At 42.1% G+C, this 23,111-nt stretch overlaps 1 protein-coding gene across 1 annotated transcript in view; it reads left to right on the top strand.

Annotated features, from left to right (window-relative positions):
- Positions 1-622: 622 nt before the first annotated feature.
- Positions 623-23,111, top strand: part of ABHD17C (abhydrolase domain containing 17C, depalmitoylase) — a 30,557-nt gene continuing 8,068 nt past the window's right edge. Inside the window, exon 1 of the mRNA XM_056346881.1 lies at positions 623-1,936. Within this exon, the coding sequence (XP_056202856.1) occupies positions 1,404-1,936 (533 nt within the window). The 5' untranslated portion in view covers positions 623-1,403. The remainder of the gene's footprint in view (positions 1,937-23,111) is intronic.

Below are 23,111 nucleotides of genomic sequence, written 5' to 3'. Positions count from 1 at the left end.
CATGCTCGGCACCTGGCGAGCGGCGCGCTGGAAGCTGCCGGCCGAGGAGCAGCCCTCGGCACTCCTGGCGATGCCATCGGCCGCCCTCTGTGCGCAAGGCCCAAGGCCAGCGGGCGCCCCCCAACCCGGCTGCCCGAGGCGCGGCCTGCCGGCCTGGCGTGACCGGGACAGCCGCCCCTGACCGGCGCCCCGGGCCCGCCGCGCCGGGAGGGCCGAGCCCACAGCCCTCCCCTCAGGGCGACCGGGCGCGCCGCAGCTCGGGGCTCGGCAGCAGCGCGGGGGGAGCCCCGCGGCCGCGGCAGGTCGGAGGGGGCCGCCCCAGCCCGCCCCTCAGCCGCGGCCCCCGGCCCCGCCGCGCATGCGCGGGAGGTGGGCGGCTGCGGCGGGGGAGGGGGCGCGAGCGCGCCTGCCGCACGTGACCGCGGCAGCGGCGGGGGGCTCCCTTAAAGGGCCAGCGGCGCGCTCCTCGCGCGGGAGGCCGCGTCCCGGCTGGGCTCGGCGGGGCCGCCGCTCCCCGCCCCGCCCCGCCCCGCCCCGCCCCGCCCCTCCCGCCCCTCCCGCCCCTCCCGCGCACCTGCTGGGCGCCCCGCGCGGGGCCTAGGGGGCACCCGCGAGCCGCGGCGGGCGCTGTGGGCAGTGCCGGGCCCCCGCCTCGCCCCGCCGGCACCTGCGGCGGGCGGCCCCGCTCCGCGCCCGTAACCCGGAAGCGGTGCGGCTGCGCCGGGGGGAGAGCGCCGGGACATGGCCGCTGCCTGCTCCTGCCTGCGCGCCGCAGCCGGCATGGCCCTGCCCGCCGCCACGCGCGGCTGAGCCTCGACCTTGCCTTCCCCTTCCCTCCCCTCCCCCTCCTCCGCGGGGCGCCGCCGGGAGCCTGTCGCTGCTTGCGGGGGCCGGGGCGGCGGGGCCGGGGGCGGCGCGGCGGCGAAGGGCCCTCGCTGGCGCGGTGCGCGCTCCCTGCGGGGGCGGCTCGGCGGGGGGCGGCCGCCTCCCTGTGCGGCGCCGGGCCGTGGGGCTGGGGGGCGGTTTGTCGATGTGTGACTTGTTCCCGCTGGGGGGTCTCGGCTGGTGCTTCGGGTAGCTGCCGGTACCGTAGCGTTAGTTGGGGGGGGTTTAAAGGCTGGTTGTACTCCGTTTACGTTTCTGGGCTTGTGGGTTTTCTTGGCTTTTTTTTTTGTTGTTCTTGTTTGTTTTTAATTTAATTTGATTTTTTCCAAGCGCGTTTGCAGGCTTAGGAGAGCTGCACCGTTCTTGCTGAGCTGCGGTTCCTCCAAGGTTGTCGCCGTTGCGTGCTGGGAGGGCAGCTGGCAGCCTTGCGGGAAGGGGTTGCCTTGGAGCAGGGCTGCGGGCTGCTTGGCTCTGTGACTTCTTTCCAAGCGTAGGTCAGTTTTTCTTCAGTGTCTCTGATGCCAGAACAAGGCCCCAGAATGAACGGTTTCTCTCTGGGCGAGCTGTGCTGGCTGTTCTGCTGCCCGCCTTGCCCCAGCCGCATCGCCGCCAAGCTGGCCTTCCTGCCCCCCGAGCCCACCTACACGGTGCTGCAGCCTGAGCAGCAGCAGGAGGCGGGGGCGGCGGCCGGGGCAGGGACCCCCACGGGATCGGGCACCTGCAGCCTGCACCTGAGCGAGCGGGCGGACTGGCAGTATTCGCAGCGGGAACTGGATGCCGTGGAAGTGTTCTTCTCCCGCACTGCTCGAGATAACAGGCTGGGCTGCATGTTCGTACGTTGTGCCCCCACTGGCCGGTACACGCTGCTCTTCTCGCATGGTAATGCCGTGGACCTGGGCCAGATGTGCAGCTTCTACATTGGCCTTGGCTCCCGCATCAACTGCAACGTCTTCTCTTATGACTACTCTGGCTACGGGGTGAGCACCGGCAAGCCCTCCGAGAAAAACCTGTACGCAGACATTGATGCAGCCTGGCAGGCCCTCAGGACAAGGTAAATGGGTATTGGGGACAAGGTGTTTCTGTATCTCAGTTTAATCCGAATAAGTCCAGCGTCTGCGCGGTTAGCCTGCTGAGAGGTGGAGGGGAAGGGTTTGTGATGGCTTGAGTTATTTTGATGGCATCACCAGATGTTCCATCAACAGCACAATGTGATTTTTCTGGATGGCTTAATTTGTTAAGAGTGTGCGCACCTTCATCCTTGGGTTTTTTCTAGATTTAGGGGTTTATTCAGCTGTATTACATGTTAGCCATCACTTCACCATTGAAAGTCTTCATCTTGAGCAAGAGATACTGCACTGGTTGCAGTTTGAGCTTGCAAGGTGCAAACTCCCTTTTGTTTGCGACTTGCCCACCGCTGTCTGCTGCTGCTTAGGGGTAACCCAGGTGAGCCAAAGCCTTGACTGGATTTGGCAGTAGCCTGGGCTGGTGCTTACCAAGAGACCGCTGGCGTTCTGTGGTGTGTCTGGGATTTCGCACAAGCTCGTGCGACAGAGACTTCTCTTTTCTCTTTTGGCAACCGAACAACTGTTACCCAATGGGTTAGGGTAGTGGGGTGGAAGGAAGAAGTGTTGACAGGTGGAAGTAGAGCTGGGGATCCTGCCAGGAGGAGATGCCGAAGTAAGTGGCATCCGAAAGGATGGAACAGCAGTGAGAAGGCACTGGCAAGGTGGCGTGGCCAGTAGGAATAGGGAGCCCTTGGCTTCTAGGAAATCCTGGGCAGGGCTGTTGCTTCTGGCTGCTTCCCACAGTTGATTGGCATCCCTGGGCCTCTGTTGCTTCTTCTGTCTACAGAAACCGTGAGCCGCTTTTGCTGTTGCATAAGCAGTTCTTAAAGTAGGGCCTTGCAGAACATACCCTGAAAGAGAGAGCTTTAAAAAGCTTAAAATTTTGCAGTAGGGCAAGAGAAAAGAACGGTGAACACTTTCTTTTCTTGGCCCAGGGATTGTGTAGATGAACTTGGCTTACGTGAAATGAGTATTTAGTGTCTTAGGGATACGTGCCAGCTTCAAAAATAGTGACAGGAGTTGTTACTAATTTAGATAATTGGCTTTTCAAGGATCTGGGGATTGGTCAGTCGTGGAGTCCAAATGGCTTTTGACATTGGTCTGCCCAAGTCAAGCTAAGAACGTGGGAGAGAAAGGTGTAGGGGGAAGTTACCCTTTTGTGGCATTTGTTCTGTCTATTAAGTGAACGAACCAAGATTCTGGGTTCATTTTCCAGGACTCTCTCTCAAAAAAACCAACCAAACAAACAAACAAAAAAACCCCCACCTCCCAAAAACAACCCTTCAAAAAAACCCCCAAACAAAACAAACACCACCCCCTACCACCCCTCCCAAAACTAAAATCTAGAAGTTTTACTTGACTAGAAAGAGTATGGGTTTATATACATAAATAATTTTGGTATGCTGTATGCAGAATAAATTATTAAATACCACTATTTTGCATATGGATGGCGTAAATAATGTTTAAGGGATGAAAAGTGCTGTGTCTAAGCCAAGCCTAGTTAATGCTTGTCCTTCAGTTGCTGTGTTTTCTGTTTCACTAAATGCTTAGTTGATGATATTTTTTCATGAAAGCCTTCTAGAGCTCTGAAAAGATGCTTCACATCTGCCTGGAAGTGCTCCTGTCTTGACAGGCATTTAGTACATGTTTAAGATCTACGTAGATAGAGAAACAAGGGGTTCTACACTTCAGTCTTTGAGAAGCCTGACCAAGTAGATGATGCCAACATATCTCTACCTTGCTCTGAGAGGATTGGGTGCTTTTATATAAACTGTGAATGGAGAAGTATATAGTTTTCCATTAGAGTCCTTTCTGTGGTTTATGTAAGATCTAGGTTCTGCTTTCCCCCTTAAATTGAGGGGTTGAAATTTGCCAGCTCTTACTTTGCCATGTTTGAAAATCCCACATCTTAGTGCTACCTTGAGAGTACTGTTAGAGTAGTTGTGTTATCGTTCGTTAGATTTTTTTGGGAGCCACAGGAAATACTGCAGTATTTTCGGTGCCCAGTAAAAAAAAGTGTAAGCTTAAAAAAAATAAGATTCTGTCTATTGACAGGTGACTGTCAGATATGAGGCAAAGCAATAATCTTTCTGCTGATGGATTCTCGAAGCGGTAGTGTGAACTTTAGGAGACTGATCATTTCTTAGCCCCTTTTAATAAGTCCAAGTGGCTCACAATTAAGTGAAATATTCTGCTGTAAAAATACAAGTCTGCCCCTTGAGGGAAAGTGTCATATCATACCATTTCTGCTGCAGCAGTTCATTGGTAGCTTTCAAGAGTTTGTGTATGCTTTCATTCTTAATGCAAATTCCTGACGTTTGGCCTGTAGTCATATGGCAGTGAACTGTAATGCAAAGTTAAAAGTGAAGCCTTAAAATAAGAGGTTCTCTATGCCATCGAAAGCATTTAGTCATCTGTGCTAAGTTCTGTGGGAAGCTGCTGCTCTTCTGAATCTAGCAGGCGTTCCACCTGGCAGCAGAAGGGAATCATCAAAATGCTGGAAGTCCGATTCTTTCTTTTCTCTTTTTCTTTAAATTGTGCCTTTGAAGTACCACTGATACCTGGCGAAAAGAAGTTTTTCTGTGTATTTTGAAAGTTAAAAGAATTAACCCTACACTTGGATGAAACAGATTTCTGCCAAATTTTAGAAATGATGGTGAGCTGGATGTGGTTGCAAACATGGCTGCGAAGTCTGACTGTATATTTTTTCAAGGTACTGCAAGTGGATCTTGTTATTACATGCATATTTAGGTATCAAACTTTACATAACTTAATTGTAAAACTATCTTGTAAACAGTGGATGAAAGAGTCATCAATTTTTTTGTTCGGTTTCAATTATCAGCCTGTCTTTGGAAAATCAGTGTCAACTATTCTTTGTTCTTTTAGTCTTTATAAAGGTTAACTTATCTTCCTTAACTCTAATTAAATGAGCCTATCTTCTCATGAATAAAATATACTCTTAAGTGATAATTTTAGTAATTAGTAAGTTTGAATGCTAACTGTCTTTCAGCCCAGGTAAAGGTGTTGACTTCATTCCCTTGAAATGAGTTCTTATAGATGTTCCTTCAGAGGTCTGACTGTAGCATTGGTTGCTCTAGGTCCAATGTTGAGTATTAATCAGTAATTAATTTGGCCTTTCACGTGTGTCTGTTTCCACTTGATTAACGTATTTCTATCTGGCATCTAAATATTTCTCAAAAAGAATCTTCTGTTTATTGCTTCAGGTGACGTTTTTTCTGAGTGTTTTATTGTAGGCAAGTTGGTCTGTTTCTGTTCCGTTTGTTCCAGAACCATATGGAAGAGAAGCCTTATCTGACTCCTCTCTCGTGGTCCGTACAGTTTCAAGTTACTGCTTTTTATTCAGATGTGCTTAACTCTTAGCCTAATATCTGAGTGACTTAAGTACAACATCTGCACAGAAGGACTTGATTGTCATCTTCCTCCCCCCCTTTCCTGAATTCCACATGGGAAGGTTAAACTTTCTAACACTTCTACATTAAGACAATGTACAGTGCTTAAAAACAGGATACACGCTTAGGGTTTGGGTACAGTGCTTAAGCACAAAACCATGACTGCTTTGTTGATTGCTTGCTATTTATATTAAAATCAATTTGTATGTTCTTTAAAAATTTGGAGATTTGTGAAATGTTTTAAAACCTCAGTCCAATAAAAGAAGGTACTTTTTCCCCCTTTCTCTGCTGCTGTAGTAATTAAAGAGGAGAACCTGTTAGTGTATCTCTTAAATATTGAAAGGAGGTGAAGAAGGAGTAGTTAAGAAATAGTTTAGAAAAGCTGTTCTTGTTGCACTTAACAAAATACATCTTGACATTTTTTTATGGTGCACAGTATAAACTAGCGTCCTTTGTTTCTATTTAAGCTTTTGCTAAATGACAGATGTTACTGTAATGTTTAAATCCTTCATTCTCAGCACATGCACAGTTGAGCTTGTCTTTCAGTTCATAGGAGAGCGCCGGTTCACTTCCATTTTTCATTATGCTTCTTGGTCAATATGGGATGATGGAAGGAATTGAATTGTGAAATGGTATAGTAAAATGCAAGGGCTTTTGATCAGTGCATAGCAGATAGTTTAAAGTGGTTTTTTTAAAGCTTTTTCCCCCAATGTAATTTAGAGAAATCCCCCAAAACCTTTTATTATATGGGAATTTTGTTATTTGTAGTGCTGATGGTCAGTCTCCCCTTATTGCTGTTTCCTTTGCAGGAGTTGGTGGAAAAGTGTTACTTTTCATTTGCATAAAATTAGGAAACTCACCTAATTGGATTAGCCTGGAGCGATAGCTAATCTTCGGAGGTTGTGTCAGTTTAGTTTGTCTCCATTTGGATTTGCTGAAGTGGTTACAGCTTTCTAGGTGAATAATAGCTTCAGGGTTTTTTACCTTGATTTATCAAAAGAGTTAATTTAAACTTTAATTTTCTTTGCAGCAGAATCTTCTTTCACTAGCACTGTGTTTCTGTGCGTGATCTAACCTGAGTTCTTTAGATTGAATACTTAGAGGTTTTGATAAAAGGTTACCAACTAAATTCCTGACATGGCCAAAGGCAGTGCTTGGTGGAGTCATGATAACTAGTCCTGGAGTAATAGAGATTCCCTTGTTCATGGTGCGTCACGTAGTAGATTATTCTGTCATTGACTTTAATAGGGTTTTTTCCGCTTCCAGTTTTTGCATAATATCGGTATGATGTGTGCAAAGCATTATTTAAAGAGACTATTCTCTAAAACTTAACTTATTCTACCTGCCATGGTCAGTACTTCACAAAAAAACGCATACAACTTTGTTCAGAAATAGAATCACACCGAACAGTCTCCCATTCTTGTCTGTGCAGTGAGCAGAGACTAATTCAGATGATGAGCATCGCAGGGACAAATACCAACAACTGTTCAAAACAGGTGCTCTGATGTTCAAAGTTATGCAAAATGTTTACTGAGCTTTGGCATCATATTACATAGTTTAGTCACCAAAGTAAAAGTAGTTTTGTTAAGTATTTTCCTATTTCTGTCAGGACTTCAAGATCAAAGCTTGTTTAAAAAAATCTTTTTTTTCACTGTCAAGAATATTTTGCAACTAGTGTTATTTGGGAATAAATATAAGCTGCCAAAGAGCCTTTGGCTAACTATATTTGTTATCCTGAGTGTAGACAGTCCTGAAATTCAGCTGCCTGAACTGGAGGTGTTCGCTTATGCTGCCGTACAAAGGTTGTAGGACCTGGGTCTCAACATTGTCAGAGCATTGAACGAGGTTTCTAGAGGAGCACACTGTTAAATCCTACATGCTGAAGTAACTGAAGGTTTCTGTCTGCTTTTTAGCGCTAAACTGCGTGAAGTGCGCAAGAAAGGAAGGGGAAAAGCTTGCCTTTCTCCCATTCAGGATAGCAAAGCGTGTCACCTTTTGAGACTGAGCTGATGGTTGTTACACAGTGGCTGTTTGACCTGTGGATTTGTTCAGGTTGTTCTTAACTCTTAAACTGGGGTATAACCTGGACTGTGTAAACCTCAGTGGTTTTACTCTGAAGCCAGGGTCAATCTCCAGTCCATTGCAACCTCAAAACTAAAAATCTGTCCAAAATTCAGGTTTTATCCTCTGTTACTCTGCTATTTTGGAGTGTTTCTAAGTGCTGGGCTAAGTTTACACTAGCTTGTTCCTTGTGAACATCAGTAAAATGAACAAAGAATAAATAAAAAACCCAAAGCACAGTTAGCAATGCTGTCCAGGACTGTAGATACCTGTGTGTATAACAGGTGGAGAACATTTCAAGCTGTGCAAGTCTGCCAGCGACTGGTTTTGTGGGGAAAATGGATGCTTCTGGAGGAAATGGATATTTGTATTTCCATATTGAATGAAGAAAACGGGTTCTTTTTGGTTTTCTAGGGTTTTTTTGGTCCTGTGATGCTTCCTCATGTGGAGATAGACAAATACAAAGGCAATGCCAAGCAAGTAGCTGTTTGGAGCCCGAATGCATTTCATGGTTTGTTTTAATATGACATTTGCCTGGTGGAGAGGGCAATGGGATTATAGCAACTTCTAAACCTTGCCCCAAAACCACTTTTAAGCAAAATATTGAGAAATTAGTTCCTCAGTTGCATTTTTTTGTTGGCTTTAAAGCCAACAGTTTTAAAATTATGTAGCACTAATAAATTAAATGAACAAATAACAGCTTTTTTTCTTTTCCTAAAGCCAGTAATAAATTTAATTAATAACTGACATTTCCTTTTGCCATCCCTCCCAATTACAAATCAATTACAAGGCTGCATTGGAAGCAGTTGAAATAATTGGTGAAATAAGCTATGAATGTGTTGTACCTGACATGCTTGTACACATACAGGCTTGCTTTTGCCAGTTAGACCTTAAAACCAGCAGAAAATCTTTCTACCATTAGGAGATAGTTTTAGTTGCCTCTGCACTTGAGAGTAATTGAAGGCACTTATCTGTGTGCAAGATGAGGGATTCCTTGTGTTTTCTTGAATCTAGGAAAGGCACACCTTTACAATTTTTGAATGCTGGTGGCTCTTAAGTGTCACTTCGTGTTAATTGTAGTATACATTGACTGTTTCTCTTGATCTGAAACAAGTATTGTTTTTTGCCTAACTCTGAAATCCTGAGTTTGTATGGCCTAAAATAAAATAGGTGGACAAACTGCTTGTGTCCCCTAGAGTCAGTGGGTAGCAGATAACTGCGGATAACTGATGTTGCTTAGAGACTAGTACTTGTGAATTGAATATAAGGGGTTTCAGTGACCCGTTCGCTACTGCTCCATCTTGACTGTCCTGCTTTCCATTTTTTTAGATGAATGACTTACACTGGTCTTGTATACTCAGCCTGACATCTGATGAGGAAGCTGATTTTCATTCTTGCTTCTCAAACTGAGTGTTTTGTTGGTGTGGGGCTTTTAATGTGTCAGGTTCTGTGAGCAATGGAGGTGTGTGATTGTAAACCCAGGAAACTCTGTATGAACACAGAGGAACAAAGGTGCTTTTAATAGAGGCTAAGAATGTAGAATGGGGTGAATAGTGCATGGTGTATAAGGAACATCATTGCATTCTTTATTCCGAAGGCCAATTTGAGAAAAATGGGTTATTGTGGCATGTTTGCACATTAAGCTATGCTGCCTGCAAACAATCACAGAAAGGTGCAAACTTAGGCCAGTTGTATAATGGCAGTGTTATACTGGCATTATTTATATCCATATCTTTGTATTTTTTAACCACTATGTTACCTTTATAGAACAAAGCTTCTCCTATTGGCATTACACATTGTGGTTGGATTTGCTGACTGAGACCTAATAACACAAAGGCACAAAATTGTGCTGAACAGTAGGATCTGGCTCATTGCCCACCCACCTTCCCACCCTTGGTTTCATGTCTCCTGTTGAGCACATGCACGTTTTTGGAAAAATCCCTACAGTTGTGAAACAAACCTGCCATGTCTCGTCTTTCAAAAAGGGGAATTCCATGTGGGTTCACAAATGAAGAGTGATGTTGATGTGGAAGATGAGCTTTTAAGTTAGTATACTTGCCTCAAAGTTCAGAAGGAAAAGTTTAAATTAGAGATAATCTCAAAGCATTACCTCTGGGGTTTTTGTATTGCAGATTTATTAGAAAAACTTCATGTATGCTTTCCTGACTGTAATATTTGTTGGTACAGTCTCTTGAAATTCTTTCTAGATACACCTTTCAAGGTGAAAATGCTTTTTTTTAACTGTTAATTTGAAATGAATTGTTGGTTTAGACAGTTTGGGGTAAGCATTTAGGAAGAGCTGTGTTACCATGCCTGATTAAAAAATCCCGCTTACATATAGAAAAGTTACTTTAAGACTCTTGTGAGCCTTGTTTATCAGCCAAGCCATGCTGCTGAAACAAGCTGCATACATTGGGGGCTGGCAAATAACCCTCCTCAAGGCATGCAGTGTCGGCTAGGAGCTCAAAGATTTTTAAAAAATATTTTTTCTACAGGACACTGCCAAGTTTCTTAAGATCCCAGTATGTTAAACCAGTGAAATTTTAACTTTGTGAAGTGGCATGGCCGTTTCTTTTTGTGTGCAGCAAATGAACAGCTATGGAGTAATGGTTAATGGGATCCAACAAGCCTGAAAACTGAGAGCAGCTTCAGCATGTTTCTCAGGAAAGCACCCTTTAAATAATACAGCTTGAAATGTTTCCCTTATTAATAAGATTGTTTAGAAAGGGTTTTGCTCAGATCATGGGATCTTTCTGGACGTTCCTTGTCTTTGCTGACATTTAGTTAGCTTTGCTTAGGATGTTCTCATAGAACTTGAAAAACAGTGTTTAAGATCAGCAAAGAAGTGAAACCAGCTATATGTTTTTTTCCAGTGTGCAGATAAACTGGGATAAAGTTCAGATTATTTTATCATTATTCCATGAATGTTAATGGCTATTTATATAAATTAAACAAGCCACTTCGATTTAACTAATACACTATTCAATAAATTGCAAGCCTTAATTATATGCAAAATAAGAGAACCCAGCTGTAATATGGGGGTAGGCTTCTGTTAAGCTTTTTGCAACCAAAATGGTGTATGGAACCATCTACACTTTAAAGGAAATTTTGAGTAGTTAATTTGCTGCTTTAAGCACTGGACTGGTTGGTTTGTACAGATCTTGGTCTTTGTCCCACTTCTGTATAGTCTTCCCCAACATCTGATTAATTTATTTAGAGTAGGATGTTGGCTGTATGACAGCTTGGGGAAAGTGGCATCTTTCAAGAAAATGGCCTTGTTTTTGAAGCATGTTCTCCAGGACAAATTTACAAAACTCTTCTCCAAAGTGCTATTTGTTTTTTATAGCTTAATTTCTCACAAAAGTGTGTGTATATTTTGGTGTGTTGTGTTGGTTTTGTTGTTTTTTTTGTTTGTGGGGTTTTTTTGGTTTTTTGGTGTTTTTTTTTTTTTTTTAGTGAAGTAGCTGATTTGGTATCATATTTATTTAGGAGGTGTTCCCTGGAGAATTCTTACATTGAGGGAGCTGGTCAAGAGCCAGCCTATCTCCGCCTTCCCCCAAGACTGGAATGTACCTCACCTTGCATATTAAGTTGTACTACACATTTTCTTCATAGTGTTTCTTGTTGTTCTCTACTGTGAAAACCTTGTCTATTTTTCTAGTAAAGCATGGGTTTTAATGTGTCTTAAAAATACTACAGAAAAAGTTTGTGTTCCAGTCTGAGTACTGGCATCTTGGCAAGTTTAACCAAGTACCAGTGTTGTAGAAAGAGGTGGGGCAGTTTCAGCTACAGTTTTGCTATTTATATGCATACTATTTCGTGAACATGTAACCTTTGCCTCAGATTGATTAATAAGTACACTGTGAGTTAGCATATATTGCAGGCATCTCTTTCTGATGCAAGAAGTACCCTTTCAGAGGAGCCAGTACTGTAGTTTAAGATACTAAGTGGTGGTTTAACCTTAAGTCTGACCAGTATGCCTAGAAGGTTTTGGCTTTTGCTGAACCTCTGCCAGCTTCCAGACTTCTCTTTCTTGGATACAAAACCCTCTGCCTTCTCCCTTGAGCTCTTGCTAATTATTCCTGTAGTGTGATGTTCGCTTCTAAAGCCCCCTGAGCATAAAACCAGTACTAGTTCTTTATCCTGTTTTTGAAATTTATACCAAAAAATCATTCTGATAATGCAGGTACTATCTGCAAAGATACACAGGCACAAATATAGTTGTCTTTTTAAAAAATAATTATTTTGATTTGTATTTGCGTTAACAACTAACAAAGATGTTGGAATGTACTTGAATGTAACTTGGATCTGAATTCTTGATGCGAAAGATAAGATTGTCATAAATCCTCAGTGTTCACTCTGTTTTGTAGAGGGTTGTAAGGTTCCCTTAGTTTACTGAGTTCTTTTCTGTCCTGAGACTAAGCAAACTGGTGCCAAATACACCACCCTTCCAAACTGGATGCCCCTCTGTCAGAGCTGATCTGAGATCTGTAGACTGTTTTGCTTAGAGCACTGGACAGACACTATTGAGATAAATAAGATCTGGCACCTTCCAGTTATTTCAGGAAATTACTCTTTCCACTCCAAAATCCACTTTAGTAATTAATGCACATGATGAGGAGCATTAAACCTGAGGATCTTGGATGATTCTTAGCTGGATACAGTTCTAAACTTGTTGTATTTCAGCAGCAGGAGAAACTGAACTAAAGATTGTTAGTCTCTTTGGTTGGACATTGGCTGCAATTTTCTGTTTTGTTGGGGGTTTTTTTATTATTATGAAGTGAATGTTGATTTGAAATTAAAGGAAGCGATGTAGCTTAAACTTGGCTAATTTTATTATTGAGATGTTGAGGGGAGAGCAGGAACTTGGTTTAGCAGACGTTCTTTATCATTTGTTACTCTGCTTTTCTTCCTTCCACTATTCCCCGTGCTTCAGGGTGACAGTCTGATGTGAACTATGTTCTTTCCTGCTCTTCACTGTAAAACTGATCAGACTTCCTCTTCAAGTTTGTTTGTTTGTTTTTTGGGGGGGGGAATGTGTTGGGTTTTTTTTTGTTTTTAATTCTCATTAGATAGTTCTGTTTTGCCTCTGTCCTGGAAGCTTTGTGGTACTAAGAGAAAAGAAAACTCTATTAATTTGTAAAATGAAACTGTGTGCAGAGCTAAATATGAAAAATGTGTGTTGCGTGAGAACTGCTAATAACTAAAAGTGCGTGTGTTGTGAAATGGTGAATGGAGAAAATCTACATAACCAAAATGTTACTACAAATTGGCATTTGGCCATAATGTGGATGTTAATACACCTACTTTTCCAAGTACTACACTGTTATCTGTTATTGCAAAAATAGAAACTCCAACAGTACAAGACTTCTTTATGCTATGCTGGTTTATTGGTAGGCAGTTAAGTGCCAGTGTGGCATGTACTGGAATTACTAAGGTTTTTTTCCTGCATAACCAGTTGTTCCCTGGTGATACCGCAATCAAGTAGGGAGCCTGCTTGCTTTACGAGGACTGTATCACAGTTGGAGGCAAATAGGATGCTGAGTAACATCAGGAGGCTGCTTCTCTTAACTTATTTATTTATTAATTTTCTAAGATGCATCTGCAGGTCAGTTTCTACCTTTAGCATCAGCTGAAATAATGCACTTAAGTGATTGCATTAACAGTTGTCCTCAATGCACTGCTAGGTACTTCTGCTTCTTGTGGCTGTTAATTGGTAAGCATAATTTTTGAGGGGAAAAAAAGTTAACCACCAAAAAACCTACAAAAGCAATTTGCCTTGCTAACTAGGTACGTTGACAGAAAACAAAGCATGCAAGTATGCTGTTTGACCATCATTAAAACCTCTTTATTTGTGCAATCTGGGCAAAATGTCTTATACTCCATAGAAGCTCGGATGATCCCAGATAAGATAGCTGAATAAGCTGAGCAAGTATATATGACCTGGTTTCAGGACTGAATTTTCTGATGTGAGTTTAAGAAAGTCAAGAAAGTTGGTACTTTTCTAAATGTACAGATGTACTGTTCCCATTTCTTAGATTAACATTTGTTACTTTAGAATAGATAAAACTTACTGATACTTAATGGTTTCACATAAAATTAAATGCAGATACTGTTTCTGTAATGATTTATTTTGGGTGCGGTCTTTTCAAGTTCCTGGAGAGCACAAGGCATGCTTCATGAGCACATCCACCAAACGAGAGAAACTTTGATTCTGTGCTGAAGTTTATTGTTCACAATTCTAAGTAGTATTTACTGGGAGAAGGGAGGAAGGATTTTGACCCTGGGTTCGTGATGATCAAGGCTCTGGCTAGGAAATCTGATTTTTAAGCTCTGAACTAGTTGTCTGTGGTTTGCTGGTTTAGAACATCTGGTGCTGTTAATCCTGGTGATTGCTATATATTTTTTAATCATCTTAGCTTTGTATTGACTGTTACTGGGGCCTGAACACTCATTGTGCTAAAAGTTCATTAAAGGAGCATGTGCAAGAGGAAAACAAAGTGTAAAACAGTGCAGGTTTAAATATTGGCTTGATAACATACAGATTTTGTGGAGCCACAGATGTTTAATCCTAGTAGAGTCAAGTCAGCCCATATTTGAGCAACAGGAATGGAAGAACTTGAGGATGCTTAGGAAGAAAGGAACTGATGAGTCGGATTTAAAAGTCAGTGCCAGTATAAAAATGACACAGAGAAAGAACACTCAGCTTGTCTTGTTTTCTGCAAAGATGCTGGAAGAATCTTTTCTAGTAATAGATTGCTTTCATGAAACGAGTGTCTTCTGTTTGACAGTTGTCACTTGGTATTTGTTGGAATATTTAGCAAATCTAGCTGAAAATGGATAATTGAGTGAAGGCAGGAGAGACTCATCGGGAGAGTAGTGTTTCTCTGTGAGGCTGTGAATTTGCCAGTTCTTTGACAGCAGATGCTTAAGTGCATAAAGCGCAGTGTTTGGAGCAGTTACAAAATTGGTATGTGTTTTCTCCACTTATCTGAGGGGGTGAGGGGGAAGAATAGAGGTTACGTGTCACTTAACCAAGCAGGATTTACTCCTATTTATGGCTCACAAGACAAGTCAGTGCAGAGGAAATGCCTATTATTTTGATTTTTAAATCCAAAGGAGATACTGCCTTTCTTTGAATCTGTGGAAATGGTTAGAGTAATGTGAAGATATGTGAAATACTTCAGAGAATTAAAAGGACTATCCAAGCAGGGTGTGTGGTCTCCTGGATAACACAGGCCGTGACGCTTCTTCAGTTGACTTCTGCATAAGCTCTTCAGTGTTTATGAGATGGTGCATATCCTTGAGAGAAGCCCATTCTTATTAAATAACTTTGTTCTTCTACAGTGCTTGAGCATATTAATGTAAGTTTATAAAGGAAAGAGAAATCCTACTGCCAGCTGAGTCATCTTGATATAATGCTGGCTGATAAAATATTCATATACTGGGGACAGATGCATTCATCTGCAGTCAGTTCTTTTTAGGAATATTAGTCCGGTTCATTGGTACTAATCCCTTTTGTATCAGGACCTTTCTGTCATTCTTGTACTGCATTCTGCCTTTCTGTCCTCTCATCCCTTTCCTATCAGAGACTCTCAAGTCGCTGCCAGAGCTATAGTAATGCTTCTGGATGGGTAAAATGCCGCACCTAGTTTGCTTGTGTACTTGCAAGGCCTTTTCCATTCCAGCTCCCATCTTGGACTCTGGCTCTGGTGCTCTGTGGGAGAGACTGCATTCAGATTTCCAGGGGTCTTTGAAAAACAGTGTGAAAATGGCTTTAACTTGGTCTGCTGTAATAGGATTTCAGATACAAGCACCTGCTGTTTGTTGAGAAGGTTCAACTTTTTCTTTGTTCTCCTCTGCTAGCATTATGGGGATAATACTTGAATCTTTTTTTGTTTTATCAGCCTATTTTCTGGATGTAGTTAAAATTCTCTGTAAGTGACATAAGGAAGGTGCTGTATCAATGCCACATATTTCACATATAATGGCTTGTAAGATATATCAAAGAATCGTACCAAAACTAGTCATTTAATGCTGTTAATCTTTGAAAATGTGAGGTTCTTTGTAAAACCTGTAGATGAAATAGCTTTTACTTAGAGACTGAAATGTAAATGAAATTACATGAAATAGGCAGAAGAGAATGCAAGAATAGGAAAAAAACCCAAACACCAGCAGAACCAAACAAATCACAAAACAGAAACCATACCTCCAAAAGAAAAAGCTAATTAGTTGAATTAAAGCAGTGGTGGGACTAGTTACCTGAGTAGGTCTAGGGTCAAGTGCTATAGGTATCCACATTTGAGTGGTCTGCTTTGGATTTGTTTTTTTCATCTGGCCTTCCTAATATTATTCTCCAAAGGATTAATTCCAGTTTAGCAAATCACTTAATTGTTTAAATGCTCTAGAAAAATTGCCTTCAGCAGAATTTACGTCTGTTTTCATTTTAATATCCTTGGGCTCGGAATGCCTTTTTGTTAAGTTATAGTGCGTATAACCAGGTGTTGAAAAAAAAGAAGTATGAGATTTTAGGTGAGCTTTGCAGTTTGATTACAGTTTAGGGTTTAATCTTGTTTCATTATGTGCTTATACAGTAATAACTGTATTTTCAGAAACTACAACCTGATACATGTAAAGAACTCGTTTTTTAACTGGTTCCATTTCTTTTTGCCTTGACTGTTCCGTTTTGTACACCTCAGCAGTTGTTCCCTGCTTTGTGAGCAGCTGAGCTGTGCCTGGTGGAAGGGCAGAAATGCTGGAGACGGGTGGAGCCGGCAGCAGCTCCAGGAAAAGCCACTGCACTTTCTCAGATAACTAATCCCCAAGTCGTGAGTCAGAGGTTTAAGTCTTGCATAGGTGCAGCTCATGGCAATTAGTGTTGTGGCAGGATGGCCTTCAACTATCACATGGTGCTATAGGTATGTAGAGGTAAGGAAAATATATCAGAAAGCTGGTGGGGTTTTTTGGAAAGGAGTCAGGGTAAGAGCTGTGCTCAAGATGATCAGAGCACCTCTGACACATCAAACAGATTGGAGTACTAAAAGAGTAACACAGTGCTCCCGAACAAAAATGCTTTGAGAACTGCTGGAGGGCAGCAAGATTGTTTCCTCCAGGCTGGTGAAGCCTCAGCCTCCCAGTGCTGAGCCAAGGCTGGTGAGGGGGGTTACGTGATGGGCTTAGGAGCTGAGCCAGAATGCATTGGCTCTCAGAGTTTTCGGTCTTGGGAATAAGGCAAGGCTCTCCAGCTGGGCAGTAACTGAAATCTAAGAAACGGCTATGAAAGCACAAAACTTGTGGAGAACCATAACCAGTGTTAATATTTGCACTCAATTTTTTTTTAACGTTTCCTCAGGAATCGGTTTCTGTGTTAGTTGACACATACTTGTTTTAACTGAAGTCTTTATATTAAAAGATACTGTTTAGGTACATGGATATCATCAAATCTTTCTTCATAAAAACCCTCATAGGAGTACAGTTTTAGGGAGCAGTTTACCTCACTTTTTCAGCTTTTGAGTGTAGGATATCCAAAGTGGAAAACGCAGGCTTTTTGCAACAGTAAAAGGATTGTTGGAGTTTTAATACCATGTTGTTGCATGTTGTGAGGAGCATGCTCATCTGTCTTAGCTCTGCTGTGTTATAAAACACAGAGTATGATGTGTGCAACTGAAAGAAAAATACCACAGCAGGACAGAGATGAGATAGAAGCTGGGAGTGAAGATAATGAATTTCTCGCTCCAGAAGATACTATAGACTGAGCTGCTCTGTGAAAGTAGCAGAATTTTCTCTGCTGTCTCAGGTTATTTGAATGTAGCTCAGAGACTGGCCATATAGATTTTGTACACTGGTTACGGTAAAGAGTATATAATAGAATGTAGCTGACTGAGTTTTTGTGAATTATTGATGCTGTGGTCATGAAGATAGTTCTTAGTGGACAGTAAAGGTTTCCTGTCTTTGATAAATAAAGCTTAAGACTTCTGTATCCCATGTTTATTTGCTACAGAGCTTCTTAATTAAATGCAAAATACCTTGTTAAAGTTAACTCCAGTGCTCTAGTTTTAAAATAGCTGGAGTGAGAGATCATTTTAGTATACCATGTACCCATTGTGCCTTGGGACTAAATGGTGTAAATCAAGATTGCTCTAGGAAGGCACTCTGGGAGATGCAGGAAACTGAAGAGTAGAGGTGATGTGTGTATCTTCAAAACCATAACCTTGTGACAGAGATTCAGAACTCCAGTTGATTTCTGAGGCTGCTGAAGCAAAGAGAGCTCGGGGTGGGTGGGAATTACACTTTAATATATTCATATGTCTAAGTCCTATTTCCACTGTTACTAGCCTCTTGTATTTCAATTTACAGTGGTTTCTGATTGCACTTGCTCCTGTGATCAGGGAAATAAGATAAAACCCCCAACATCTAGGGGGGTTTATTTAAGCATTCATTTAGGAAAGTGCTCCCTCTCGTTGCCTGAATGCAGACTTGAGTATTGGAGTGTTATTCACCTGTTGCCATAAAATAGCGGAATGATAAAAGTTTGGAGTTCAAACAGAATTCTCAGCCACCAGTACTGGTTTTGTTGGATGTCCTGCAGGAGTCTGGTTTTGCTTGTTAGTGGCCTTCTTGCTAACTTGCGCTCAATACGAAAGAGTTAATGATTGTAGAGGCAGAGTTATGTTGTTGTCTTCTATCAGCATGCCCATGGCACAAATTCCTGCTTAAATTTCGATGCACATTTAATGAAAACTGTTTGCTCATTCCCTGCTATCCAGGGAAAAAAACAAAACCCTCAGTCAGGCAGAAGCAACTGTTCCAAATCTGTTTGTTGTTTATACATACAACTGCTAGTTCATGTGGTAGACAAATGAGCAACCTAACATAAACCAAACACCAAAATTGAGTATTCTGGGTTATTGTGGTGGTGAAAAGTCACGTTATAAATACAGTTGAGTTCTCAGTACAAGAGAAAACAAAGGAATGTTTACTTTGTAGCTCCTTAAATTTAAAAAAAAAAAAAAATCTGCTCTACAAGCACAGATTGCATATTTTCTGCCCATTCTGGCTTTTGTATCTCAGCATTTTGCCACTCTTCAGCTAGCTTGGAAGAGATTTCTTCCAGAGTGCAAGTTTGCAGAAGTTTTCTTTCCTGACTGATGATGCATACTACCTTTTTTTTTTTTTTTTTTTTTTAATGCTCTTTCTTTCACTTCTCTTTTGACTCTTATTTCTGGAAAATGCTTGAAAAATCAGAATGGATGGACACAGTCTGATTGCAGTTGTCAAACTGTCTCTGCTGTGAGGTCATTAATATAAACGGTTGTGAGGACAGAGCCTGATTTATGAGTAACAGAAGACGGACCGCAGGCTGGACCCGCTGCCTGCCTGGTTACTTAACAGTGGCACAGCTGGGCTGGCGGTAGCGTGGTGCTAAGTTGGCTAAAAAATATGTGGTGCAAGGCAAGCAAGTGGAATTGCTGCCGTGGTGTGGCACGAATTTCACTCCGACAAAGTGGGAGTTGAAGGGGGAGAAGGAACCTGCTTGTGGTGGTCAAGCTGGGGGGGGGGGGGGAAAACAGGCGGAATAGGTTCACTGTTTGAGTGCTTGGTTTTGCCGAGCAGATTTACTTTGGTTCAGGAAGGTGTTTCTCATTTTGAAATATGACATCTTCAGGAGCCTATGTTCAAGGCAGATGAACACAAGGTAACTTAAGGTTGTATTTGAAAAAGGAGCAATATCTTAGAGGAACTAGTATTATTTAGATTTTATTAACGAAAAAAACCCCCAAACAAACCAAAAAAAACCCCGGAAAACAAACCACCCAACCTTCACCCCAAAACTACTCGTGTAGATTAGTATAATTCAGTGAATTTAAAATGTAATCACATTACAATTTGTACCAGCGAATGCTATGGAATAGCCTTCCTTTACCTACCCTGGTGGTTCAGGGAAACTTGCAGCGGCTTCACTACACAGCAGTGGGTAGATCGCCCGCCTTTGTCATGGTTGTTTGAGCTCACCGGTGATAGTTAATACCCTTGTTAGGACTTGGTTGAACTTTGAGCACAGTTATCAATATTTGATAACAGATCGCTGATTATCACAAGGCAGTAATCAGGGAGCGGTTGTAGTGATTCGTGCTTTGGTATAATTAAGTTACTGCAGTGCAAATCGTCATCCTAAGAAGTGCCTAGAAGTTGCTTCCACGTAATCCATTTATTTATATGAAAAGAGCTGGTATATCGCTGGATTAGCACTACAGTCACGTAGTCCAGAAAGCCTGTAGTAGTGTAATATTTGCAAATGATGAACTTCCAAAACAGCCTTTAAGAGGACATTTTCAAGAGCCTTCGGTTCTGTAACTCCAGTGTTAGTTACCCTGTATTGATTAGCACTGGGATTTCTCCATACCGTAACAAAATGACTGCCTGGTGTGGCAGTAAAATAATAAAGATGTGAAACTGTGGCGGATTCCTTGATTAAATTTCTCTGGCAGCCATTGAAGTTATTTTGAGTGCGAACACATTTGTGGAATTACTTGTCTGCTCCTGTGACAGTGTGCTGGGATATATGCCAAAAAAATTATCTTTTTTGTGGCTTCATAAGCCAAAATACTATGCAAACTGTTTGGTTCTTGCTACAATGCAAATGTGAAGTCAAAGGGAGTCTGCTCTACCTGAACTTGAATCACATACTACTTGTAGGCTTGGATGGGAAGGAGACATCACATGATTTAAAGAATCAGTGTCTATTTTGCTCAGTAAAACAGTGAAGAATTTTAGACCTGTATTTGTGTGAATTCAAGGAAACTGGAGTGAGAAACTGGCACACACGCTCTTGCTGTGTGCCAGGGTTTCCTGTGAATCTTGAAGTAATTCTGATTTTTCTCATTTGACAGTTGTTGTTATGGTTAACACCAAAAATCCTTAATCTAATGCCTTGCTCTCAATTTAGTGTTGGCATTTAGGCTGAAAATCTGCTGTAATTTCTGTGGTATTTTGGCCAACATGCTGGAGTGGTACTTGCTGAAGCACAACATTAGGTTCAGTGTTTTCTTCTGATACTATAAATTACTTGTAATAATTTGTATTGACTGAACTTTTCTTGTTAAGGTTTTCTAACATAAACGTCTTACAACATAAGCTCTTGTTCAAGGTACACAATCTGCATCTGGGATTTTTACCAAATTGAGGATTTTTGGTTTTCTACCCCCAAAATCAGATTTTTAGATTCATATTAGATTAAATAGCCATTTATTTCTGAAAATGTTGATGCATATGTTGTGGAAGTATATAATGATGCTATAGAAAAAAAGCCTATCTATGTTTCTCAACAAGCAACCTAAATTTCTCTGGATTACAACGTTTAGAGATAATTTTGGAAAGGGAATGTGACAAATGGATTTGTATAAACAGGAAGAAACAGACTTGAATGATAGCCTATGAAGTTCTTATTATAACTTGAGGACATGTATGTTCTAGTAAGAATACCCTAAAAATCAGTATTTCCTCCAGATGTGGCATGGTGTGTGTTGTTCCTGATGTATGCTGGATTTTCTTTGTCTTGAAAATGAATTACTTCATTGTTGTTTCCCTTTAGGGGAGAGTGCCTAGTTTCAAACTCTTTCCCTGCAAGAATGCACAAGCTAGTTATGTTGTTTTCCTGGCCTCTTACCTTTATGTAGTGTGCTGTAAGGAAGAACTTGACCACCAGTAGCTGCCTTAGTTTAGTACCAGTTAAACCAGTAGGTCTCAAAGGCATTAAGAATAGTCCAAATGCTCTGCCTAGATAGTTACTGTGACAGGTTTTGAAAACTTTATTTGTTGCTGCTGCTATATCCATGCTGTTCTATATGCGTTCCAGTTTAGGTAAGGTATATTGGGACAGCAAATATGAGAAAACTTCAAACCTGAAAATACTAGGTGTGGTTAACTTCACTGATTAAGTAAGCCTGAAAAAAGAACTGGCCTCATTAATGAATATGTATTTAGCACCTTTGAGGATTGGCACAGATGCTGTAACTTTGGCCATGAACATTGCAGGGCTTCAGCTGTGTGACACGTCTGTAGTCCCTGAAGCAACATTCCACTAGTGCTTTCAACTGAGTAAGGAGAGAGTAAAAATAGAATGGTAAACTTTCTGTCTGTATCACTCAAAGCTGAAGCCCTGGAGGGGAGGGGGAGGGAATCTGTATCTTATGCTCATAATTAAAGATGCTTCATGATAATACATAGTTTGTACATAGTGCTGTCAACCAGAAAGCTTTAAGTGCTTTACGAAGGTGATTGATACCATCTTCTGTGTTGTATGGGGCAACTGAGGAGGGACGTGGCCCAAGCCACAACCATACAGCTAAGCAGACAGAACTGAAGTAATTGTGTCCCATCCTCCCCTGCTGTACTCGGTGTCAGCAATATCCATAAACTGCTCTGTCCCACTGAGTTCTCTTATTACTCCGTGCAGGAGTAAGTAGAAGAGTCTGGGGTGTGGATTCTTAATAGCCAGCTTCTGTGCACATAGTTCATGCTAGCGCGAGGAGACCAGAATTGCTGGTAAGCCTGGTTTGTATAACTTGAGGCAGTAACACAGGGGGTGGCGGGGGGAAATCCTGTGTTACTATTAACTGGAGCGTGGGGGTGCCTTAGCTAGGCCTGGCCTGAACTGAGAAGTTGTAGGTGCAGATAGCCATAGTGCTTGTGAGGATAGCTGGTTTTTTCAGCACCCCTAAGAAATGTAATCCACATCATCTACCCGTGGGTTATTGACTAGACTGGAGGCTTTTGCCACCTGGTAAGCGTTTGTGGGTAAGGGGGAGCAGAAATTCTTGCATCATTTTAAACGGCAGTAGCTTTGCACTTCTCAATAATTGACTTCCCTTGGGGGGGGGGGGGAAGCATACCTGCCTTTTTCCCCCTAATTCTCCCCCTCCCCCCCACCCCTTGTCAAATCAGCATTTCACATATGCCCACGGTAACTGTTCGAATTGCCTCCTACTTTGCTTTTGGTGAAGGCTGGTTTCCCCGCTGCAGTGTTGCCTTGCTAGTTTTGAACTCTTGTGATAGACTCCATAGGAGAAGTGCAGGAGCACACCCAGAAATTTCACTTGGGTCTCCGCTCTGTCGGATGGAGCTCTGTTGCCACAGAGACCAAAGCTTGTGTGTTTCAAGGAAGATATTTTTAGGAGCTGCTGTTTAGCTGGTGGAATGACTTTCTTCCTTAATAGGGAGAGCAGATTGTAACAGTATTCCTCTTTGCTCACAATGTCTTTTGCCTTTTTCTATCACCTTCTTTCCTTTTTAATATGTCCCTTAGTTTCTCTTTCATTGCCACCTATCCGTATCTGCTCTTTTCCCATTTCACTTTCTGTATCTCTGTTCCTGTTGCACAAGAATCAGATACCACAAGGGATTTTGCAGAGTGGGGAAGGGACCCAGTCCCTTTGCATAAAGGATACTGTATTTTAAAAATAAAATCCCCAGGTCATTTTGTACCTCAGTTGAACAGTGCTTGCTGAGTCACCAGCATTTGCAAAGACGCAGAGTATCACAGAGCCAGTCTCTGGCCTTCAGCTCCAAGAAGCTTGTGCATGTCAATTATTCATGGCCCTTGCTTATGAGTTGTCATATGTCCTTTGGCCTTGCAATAAATACATTTTACACATAGCTGTTTCTGCTGATGTTTGCGGTAAGCTTGATGTCT

This window comes from Falco biarmicus, chromosome 7 (assembly GCF_023638135.1).
Source record: "Falco biarmicus isolate bFalBia1 chromosome 7, bFalBia1.pri, whole genome shotgun sequence".
Taxonomy (NCBI): Eukaryota; Metazoa; Chordata; class Aves; order Falconiformes; family Falconidae; genus Falco; species Falco biarmicus.
Note: the sequence above shows the minus strand (reverse complement) of the source record. Positions and strands in the feature narration are given on the sequence as shown.